The sequence below is a fragment of the Chanos chanos genome, chromosome 2 (genome assembly GCF_902362185.1).
Source record: "Chanos chanos chromosome 2, fChaCha1.1, whole genome shotgun sequence".
NCBI classification, from domain to species: Eukaryota; Metazoa; Chordata; class Actinopteri; order Gonorynchiformes; family Chanidae; genus Chanos; species Chanos chanos.
Window position 1 is genome coordinate 11,548,772 of NC_044496.1, and position 10,000 is coordinate 11,558,771.

The 10,000-nt window shown below is 39.7% G+C and overlaps 1 protein-coding gene across 1 annotated transcript in view; it reads right to left on the reverse strand.

Moving 5' to 3' along the window:
• Nucleotides 1–10,000, reverse strand: part of LOC115804505 (neural-cadherin) — a 158,379-nt gene that overhangs the window by 17,168 nt on the left and 131,211 nt on the right. Inside the window, exons 27-29 of the mRNA XM_030764986.1 lie at nt 8,297–8,477; nt 6,941–7,107; nt 2,293–2,557 (exon numbers count right to left, since the gene is read on the reverse strand). Of these exons, the coding sequence (XP_030620846.1) occupies nt 2,293–2,557; nt 6,941–7,107; nt 8,297–8,477 (613 nt within the window). The remainder of the gene's footprint in view (nt 1–2,292; nt 2,558–6,940; nt 7,108–8,296; nt 8,478–10,000) is intronic.

Here is a 10,000-nt window from a genome sequence, read left to right on the forward strand (position 1 = left end):
CTCTGTGTTATGAAACGGAGGCTGCTAAAAACTAGATCTGAATTTCATTAGTCTTGTTACAGTGCTTTGAGCCACAGAACTGAAGGTGGTTAACGGCTGATTTCATGTGTCAAAAGGGGAGCTTACACAACTTGAGCCTAAACTGAGTTTACTCAGCCCTCAAGCTTCCTGATTCCACATTAATGCTTGTCTGGGACAGCTGAGACAAACACCTAAAGAGCAAGATGCAAATGTGAGTAAAAGAAAAATGACACAGAAATCGTAAAATCAAACACTGGTACGGATTCAAGGGTGGTCAGCAGCTCCCAATTTTCCCAGTTATCCCAACTTCGCAACTTGGTCTCAACACATACACTCTGTCACTACCAAATACGTGTCAAAGAGCATTGAGTTGGGTTTGTAGGATGTAGTTTTGAACAATGAAGCAGCGGTGAATGTCATTTTCAGCTATGTGTTAAATTTGGAAGGTTGTTCTTGCAAATATGCTGACCCTGTGGAGAAAAGGGTTCATTTGAATTGCTGTTAGTTTCTGCAGCTACACTATCTATTCAATTAACTGTTCTATTCATATCCCCATAAACAGATGGTTTAATGTTTTTATTTGATTAATTTCTCTGTTTACACGGACCGTGAATATAATGACGAACATAGCTCGCTGTATTTGTGTGATGAACTTTCAGATTATGAACTTTGTTTTGATCTGTGTTCTTCTAAGTTATCTTTAAGATTCTGTGAGCATAAATAGTGGTTCAGCTGTAGACGCAGGCAGAAAATCACGTGGTTTCAGTAAAGAAAGACACTCGTGCGTTTATGAACGCTGTGAACTCTTGACCTAACCGAACTGGCGCTTCAGTTTCATAAAATAAATATGTACTGATGGGACAGGACAGCATGGGTGATGTACAGCCTCATGATTAGCGGGGACGTATGGATAAGAAAAAACTGTGAACATGCGTTTGCCATTTGTGCTTTTATGCTGTCCTCTATACAGGAAGTCCTAGAGCTCTGAAAAGAAACTGTAGACGTTCATCACCAACTTCATATCATCAACCGTATAAACTCTCTATCAACTTTATCATCGATTTAGCATGACATCTTCTGACAGTTTCAGGGGATGGTCTGCTAACTAACTTATCTGAGCAAGTCAACACTGGCTAGCACAGCTTAATGGCTGGAGTAATATTATTTGCCAGGTATCCACCAGTTTCAAAGGGGTTGTTTAAACAGTCATGCCTTAGATGGTCAGTTAGTTAGCTTGTGTATTAGATTATTACACAAGCATGAATTTCCTGCCTCTAAAAAGTTTTAAAATCTATTGAATGTGGCTGTATAAAGAATCGTTTAATAACTGTTGTCACAGTGTTGACCAGCACAATTAACTAAGTGGGAATTAAATAAGTGGGATGTGATTTATTCACACCATTCACAAATACACTCCCACTGTTAAACAATGCTTATTATCACATGTGTACTATTTTGAATCACATATGTTACTGTTTAGTGAGCTGGTAATCCACTAATACTTACACTCAACAAAACGACATGTGGTCTGTCAAATCATAGGATTTCCTTTATGTGTACTCAGAGTTGCAGGCTTGTTAACCAAAGTAGAAAAGACTTTCTCTTTCCAAATACAGTAAAGGTTTTTTCACAATCTGTATTGAATCAACACAGAAGATAACATCAGGGGGGGAAAAATATAATCTACATATATGCGTGTGGCATTTTCATTAAAAATCTTGCAGGGAATCCAACAGATAATATACAACATATCTTAAATGCATGAAAAGCTGTTATCTGCTTATCAGATTCACATCTTTTAAACTCTGATAAAGCCTTTATATCTTGTTGTCAAGACATGACTGTCATTTTTTTTTCGTATTCCTTTTAAAGCCCTAAAAATTGGCTCTCAGTTCAAACTGAACGGAGATCCAGTTATCCTTTCTATCCATATCCTATCTATTGCAATTTTACAGAGTCTAAAAACATATGCTACTTTTACTCCTACTATTGATCTCCTACAACTATTACTACCACTGCCACTACTACTCCTATGACTGATAACGGTACTACTAACTCTCGTCTCCTCTGCTGCGCCCCCTACAATCAGTATTACTACTATCACTACCACTAATGCTCATACTTCTTCTGCCCCCCACCACCACTGCAGTATTCATCCTACTTCCACTATTACTAGTACTATTACTAGAAATTAAAGGATCATTCATATCCAGTGGCTTTCTTTGACATGCCTCAGTCCACGGTGTATAGGAGCCCTTTGTCAGTCTCTACCTTGGAAACTCTTGTTGTGTCCAGACGGAAAGGAATTGCCCAGCATCACCACAGTGGGGTCGATAATGATCTCACGACTCCGGCCTGGTGACCCCGTAACCTCCCGTCGCCCCCCACCACCATCCAGTTGCAAGGTCAGTTCATTGTCTTGACGATCAAAGTTAACCTCATGCCATTCGCCGTTGTCAAGGCGATAAGAAGGCAGAGTCAGATTAAAATCCCCGTCACCCAGGTTGAAGTAAACAGCTAACAACCCTTGAAAAATCTGCGAGAGAAAGAGAGAGAGAGAGAGAGAGAGAGAGAGAGAGAGAGAGAGAAGACAAGCAATAGCAGTAAGATTTGATTAAAAAACTAATATTTCCACAGAACAAATTTATTTTTGGACACTTCAGACTAGCTGCAGGCATTGAGAATATCAGTGAAAACCTAGAGAAGAAGAGAAAAAGATAGAGAGGGAGAGAGAAAGATGAGACAGCAGCGACATCATGACAATGAAGATGCATGAGGGGAGAAGAGGCAGACCGGGGAGTAAAAGATAAGAAAACGAGTGCAGCACAGATCCAGCGTGAGGGACTGTCGTAATCCAACTATGAGAGGATCTGATCAGTCTCTCACTAACAGAGTTAAACATACCGCTCCTTTAATTGGAAACACTGGGAAAAAGGATTCAATATGCAGTCGCTGTGGTTAACCACTGTCTCTCAATACCACTGCTGTGTCTTCAGTTCGTAAGGAGATGTCAACAACTCTCTCTTTTGCTCTTTCTTGCCAAAACCCACTTGCACTTTGCTCTGTAGCCAGTTCCTTGATGTTAAATGAGCAAAAGTATGATGCAATGAAACCCCAACCACAACACACCGTATAATCAGCTGAAAATATGCATTTTTTTAATGAGCCACTGCAAAAATAGTGGGCATACGTTTTTTTGTTTTTTTTTGTTGATATCTTACAAAGACCAAATGGTAGATAAAATTATGAATGCACAGTAAGTATAAACACTCAAAACAACCTCTGACACTAATCTGCTCTTGAGTTTTCTACAAATGCCTAAGGAAGTGCATTCTATTCTACCATAAGTCTGACGGTACATTACATAGATGTTTTTGTGATCACAGAAGTAATGAGTGAAAATGATCTCCACAGGGCGTTGCTTCTTCGCTGCTGTCTTTTTAGGCCTGCTCAGTAGGGGTCTAAGGGCTGCTGTTCTCTAAAGCTGCTTTATGGTGGTGATATCAAGCATAGTGATATATGCTTGATATATATATATATATATATATATATATATATATATATATAAATTCAGAGTTTCCTGTTCCCAGAATCATCACACAGCTGATTTTTTAGGCCTGCTCAGTAGGGGTCTCAGGGCTGCTGTTCTCTAAAGCTGCTTTATGGTGATATCAAGCATATACATACATACATACATACATACATACATACATATATATATATATATATATATATATATATATATATATATATATATATGTGTGTGTGTGTGTGTGTGTGTATATTTTTAAATAAAATGGAACTGAAATTTGATCTCAATTCAGAGTTTCCTGTTCCCAGAATCATCACACAGCTGATTACATAACATTTAAGGTGTGCTGAAAGTTTACATATGTATGATGCTGCAGCTCTGTGATTTTCCTAACTGATTTCTAGCCTGGAGTACCATGTCTGAGCAAAGAGAGAATGTTCTTGTTTGTTAGGAAGACAGACCAAAGACGAGAATATAAATGTGTGTGCGTCCGTGTGTGTGTGTGTGTGTGCGCGTGCGTGTGTTTGGGTCCGCATATGCGTGTGTGTAAATTGACACATTTGAGAGAACGATTCAACCTTCATTTCAATTTCAAAACCCAGTGAGGGTCCCAGTGAGCATAATTTGCCGTCCTTCATTTTAAGATCCAGGGGTCTAGCCGTGAAAAAAAAAACAAAAAGCAAAACACACGCGCGCACACACACACCACACACACACAATCCAACAAGTGTTTAGGAATTCATATGTTCATGCTGGGACACCAGTATTAAAAAAAAAAAAAAAATGCAGCTCCATCAATAAACTTTAACCTCATCTTTCCATTTTTTCACCGTTTCACTTTTGGAAGAAGTGCATGAGAAACAAAACAGCCAGGCTTTTCTTGTACTCTTTTAAGGTTCTAAATCCTCACTATAAGGCTTTTCCTGCCTCAAGCTCTTCTAATCAACTATTAATTATAATTTACTTCTCTGTAGAGAAAATCTTGTTTAGAAGCCGTCTCCTGCCGTGCCCCTGAGATCTCCGATTTTTCCGCCAATTAACAACAAAGTGTAAGGGTACTCACCCCTCACCTGCGCACAAACAACCACACACACACACACTCACTGGGTGGGGGTGAGGAGCATACACTCTCTCACCATGGCCTCTGTTTCCTACCACTGGTATACCCAGCGTGCCTCTCCCCCTTCCTGTCACTACCAGTCAGTTAGAGCCCTGGAGCTGCAGCGAAAAAGTCTCTGTTTTCTGGAGATGTGAACACATTCACATATTTTCAATTTGGTCCACCCACATATTCTTTTTTTTTTTTTTTCTTTTGGTTTGTTTGACTTTTCATCGTTTTTTCCTTGAAAAAGGCCTTTCAGTATCAAGAGTGGGTCCTCCATATGTTCAGACTGTCTGACTTTTTTTTTTTACTTTACCAGGAAATGAAGGAATTACACGTTACCTTCTAAAAGTTCTAAGTGTTTTATGTGAAAACTCCTACCTCCTAGTGTCCTAATTGTCTTCATAGCAAAGACCACGTCAAAGATATATGAATGTAAGCTCTACATGTTATTCTTCACCTGGAGCCTATCAAGGTTCTTCAACATATTTGAGTTCTGAAGAAATTTTGTGAACACAGGATGGAAGGGTAAGGCAGCTTATGGGTCAGTTTTCTTAAAGTCCAAACTTCACCCTAGGTCTGTTTCTGTCTCCATCTCCCTGAAAACCTTTAGCTGTTTGAAAGAGTCTCATCAATGACAACACGAGTGATTGGATCAAACTACTGTTACCTAATATCTGCGAAAATCTATGTTTTTTTTCTGCTAATACCTGTGTTTTCTAATCATTAAAAACACACTTGACAACACAGAAGTAATGAAACAAGGTAAAAAAAAAAAACCAAACAAACAAACAAAAAAAACAATGACAAAAAAGACAAAAATGTCGTAACGCTGTCATGGAAATCAGAGCTGTTTGCTGGGCCGAGTTGCTTTTCTTTCTTTCTTTCTTTCTAGGGAAGGACCAGGTTTGGGAATAGATGACTGAGATGGAGTGAGCATCTAGAAAAAAGCTTTCACTGTTGGTAGCCAAAGGAAAAGAAAACAGAAACTCAGGCAGAACAGCTCATGCATCACTATCTGACACAACACAACATCAAGATTGATGCTAATTCATCACATAATGATCCATATCAACGCTTGATGGTTTGTTTCCCCTAAAAAATGTGAAACACTGATCCAAACACAGGTCTTGAACGTATATTAATACCGTACTGAGATCTGTGCTAAGAACCGGAGGATGGGGGGGGGGGAAGGCACAGTTATCTGTTGCTCGTTTTGGAGCAACCATACTGAAGATCCATTCCCAAAAGTAATAAAAAGTCAGGTAAAACCTCTACCTCTAACTTATCTAAATCAAACAAAACTAAACTAGTGCCAGGGTATCAGATCAATGAGTTGTAGAACAAAAATGACTGACAGGTAAGGGGACAAGTGAAGTTTAATTATTGTTTCAGTTGGCAATGAGCCCATCCATATTGAAGAAGAGAACAGAGAAAGGAGGAGATCAGTTCATTCTGTGGGGATGAAGAGAATAATAAAAAACATGAAGGAGATAGGACTGGCTGCGAAGCTTTAGATGACTCCCATTGTGAGAGGGTAATGAAATCTGCAGCCTGCCACTGAGAGAATTCTCAATATCTTCCTGCCTGATAGTGCAACACGCAAATAAATCACTGCACATTTCCATTTGAGAAAGAGAGAGAAAGAAATAGAGAAGGAAAGACCAGGAGAGAAAGGAGAAAGAGAGACAGAGAGAGAGAGAGAGAGAGAGAGAGAGAGAGAGAGAGCAAGAGAGAGAGAGAGAGTACGAAAGAGAAAGACACAAAGCTGTAATCAGCAATCAAAACACACCCAATCTTGAGGTAAGTGCTTAAAAAGCCCCAACAGCCCTGGCAGTGGAGAAAAAGAGTTTATTTCAGCATGCCAGAGAACTGGATACCTGTGTCTTTTTGTATATGCACTAACACATTGATTTAATGTTGTGACCATGACTGTCACAGCAGTGAGGTCACACATGATGAGCTTTAGCAGCGATGCCCATCAGGAGGAAATAATGTTTATGCCCCTGTAATTAAGACTGAGCTGGCGTTAGAAGGTTACATGAACAAATTGTCCAGAAAGGGTAGGGGAACGTGAGGTCAGGGAAGGACGGTATCGCAAGGTTTCACAAGGCGCCCTAGGAAATTTATGAAGCAAATGCGAAACATCAGTCTGTCAAAAGAAAAAAAAAAAAAAACCCTCTGCTTAAAACATTGCAGAAATTGAAAAAAAAAAGACAGAAGCAATAGAAGAAGAGTGAAAAAAAAAAAAACTATTAGTGAGAAGGAGAAACCCCAGTGCTAACCTCGAGTTTGATGTACTCATTCTGTTCTTTGGACAGCAGGCTGAGAATGGAGCTGCTGTGTTTGCGTGTTCGGATCAGAACCTGAACCTGCGTGCGTCTCGCTGGGAGTGGAGAGACCAGCTGGTAGTGCACATGACTCCTCCCATCAAAAGAATATTCTGGGACTTCTGTCGATCGCACAAACACACACACACACACACACACACACACAAACACACACGTGCGCGCGCACACACAATAAAAAACAAACAAAAACAAAAAAACAGAATATTCATTTAGACTCGTGCTGTGGAGTAACAGAAAAACAGAGGTATGGTACATTACTGTGTGTTGCTTTACCACTGGCTGTATCTGTAACCAAGGCATGCTTTCCTCCTTTCCTCTGTGCCTCTGTTCCCCCAGGCATGTTCACTGGGGGTCTCAGTTCTGGGCTTTTGTAATGCTGTTGGACTGTCAATTGCATTAACATGCTATACAAATGAAAATAGACTGATTTGAATTTAATTGAGCCATTGTAATCAGTTCAATTTAATTCTGCAATGAATGCAGCTTTGTCTTGTAAAGTTACCACAACACACAAAATGGATCAAGTACAATCTCGGCACTGAGATGTAGAATATTCTGTGTGTTACATTACAATTACAGCAGTCCCTCTTGGCAATAAGCTAACAGAATTGTCCTGTTGTAAGAAGTAATAAAGTTTACAATAAAGAAGCTGAATGCTTTTTGGTAATTGGCAGTCAACTAATTGAATGATGTGTGTAGACTACCTTTTTCATTCTGAAAGCAGTCTATTTACACAGAAAAGAAGCACTAACTTCCCTGCATTAGATTCTGTGTCGTCCATCTGCCCTGTCACTTTTAGTATGACAGTTAAATCAAGTCTGAGAACTCTTGGCTTTAAATCAATCGACATGATGTTGGTTTCTAAAAAAAAAGGCCTCTTCTACATGTCACACGCACACACACACACACACGCACACACGCACACACGCACACACACATATACACGACCCCTCTCATGCTCATTCATACTCTCTGTACTCATTCACACAATCTGCCTTTTTACACTTCCCCATTCATCCCTTTCTGACAGATAGTTCAGTGTGTATTGTTCACTCACATGTTACTTACAAAACACATATTCCCTCATTTTTTTACCACAGCAAAACTCTCTCTCACACACACAGACACAAAAACATGCCATACCTCCCGAACAAACACTTTTGCTCTGTGACACCTCAGGCTTTACCATATCAAGTATGTGCATACGGCAGCGGATTTTTATTTCATCTACACATAAGCACCATTCAGAATACAGTACTGTAAGGTGTGGTTTTGTAAGCGCGGACACACCCTGCTCACACCGATGCCCAGTGTACCCAGATATACACTGGCAGCTGAAGGAGCCCCATTCTCCATGGCATTTTCCCCTGGGACCACACGACGGGTAGCCCATGTTCACACAGCTTCCATCTGTCAACACACACCCCGGACTGCTGCCAAATGAGTCTGCAGGAGAGCCTAAATCATAGAACTGAGAGAGAGAGAGAGAGAGAGAGAGAGACAGAGAGAAAGAGAGAGAGGCAGAGACAGAGACAGAGACAGAGAGAAAGAGAGATTGAAAACTGGATGTTCCTATAGTTTTGGATGATTCAGAATGATTTCATTCTTCATGGGTCCAATCACATTCCTTCAGTAGGAATTGCTACCCACACGACCCGCTCATTGTAACCATCAGGTGGAAACATCGAGGACTGGAGTTCCCTTTGCCATTACACAGCCCAGAGTAATGTGTGTATGTCTCACCCTTTCTTTGAGAGGCATGACCAATGACTGCTTTTCATAAACAAGGTCATTGTCCAAGTCTGCAGTGCTGTTAAGATTGAGTTTGACCCTGAGCTACAGAGAACAGCCCGCTGTCTCGGCTAACACAGAATGGAGGTCACACACAAACATGGCTATCATAGCCTAAGAAATGTCAAACTCACAAGTAACTCAAATATGCACGTGCGTGTGTGTGTGTGTGTGTGTGTGTGTGTGTGTGTGTGTGTGTGCGCGTGCGTACGCATACAGCTGTGGGGGTTGGGTGGGAGTGGAGGAGTGTTTGGATATGCCAGCTTGTCAGACACATATTAGGAGATTAAGCATAGTCCAGGGATAAAGAGGATTTTTAAAGAAGAACACCCATTAACAGTCAATTTTAGACAATATCTAGGCTTAATGTGTCTGGAAAACTGATATGTGTTTGATGTGCAATAAACATACTTAACTTCTGTCTGTCATGTGGACGAATAAGGATATGCATTATGAGTAACAATAGGTTAAAGAGAAACAATGGGAAAACAATATGACGGGGAAAAAAGAAACTCGGTTAGATTCATCTCACAGCTTCAACTCTCTCACTTTAAGACATCTGCTCCAAGAGCCACATTTGTGACATGCACACGCCTGGACAGATTTTGTGTTTTATAAGTATCATCCAAAGTCGGATTAAAAATTATGAGCACATCTATATCATTAAAAAGTCTCATGACACTTGACTGATGTATCCAGAAAACGATAACTTATATATATTACACATTAACACAACATGATTAAGCTCCTTCAGCATTAGAGGTACAAATATTCATCGAGTGAAATCGATAAAGATTTTAAATACAAAAATATTCTCAAATACAATTCGTCCTTCACAGGTTGTGTGAGGAGTAGAATGTGTACGTGTATTTTCTAGAATAGGAGACTACACTACACTAATTTAAATGTGCTTGAGATTATCTTGTGTTAGCTTAGACATATGGAGCTTTAATTGTTTTTGTTTTGTTTGTGATAAACTAAATAACTTGTTGTTTACCTGGTGTTTGCTACTAGGCTGTAAACATCTCCATTAAAACATTTGGTTAAGAGCCAACAGACCCTGCATAGGCACTGCCTGAATATTAATTATTAAACCAATTGTAGCATAAGATAGCATACATTATTACTTGACTATGAATATTCTTGTCCTTAACTTGTATATCACTCTTATTTACGATTTTTTTTTAGTACGTTTCTCTTTTT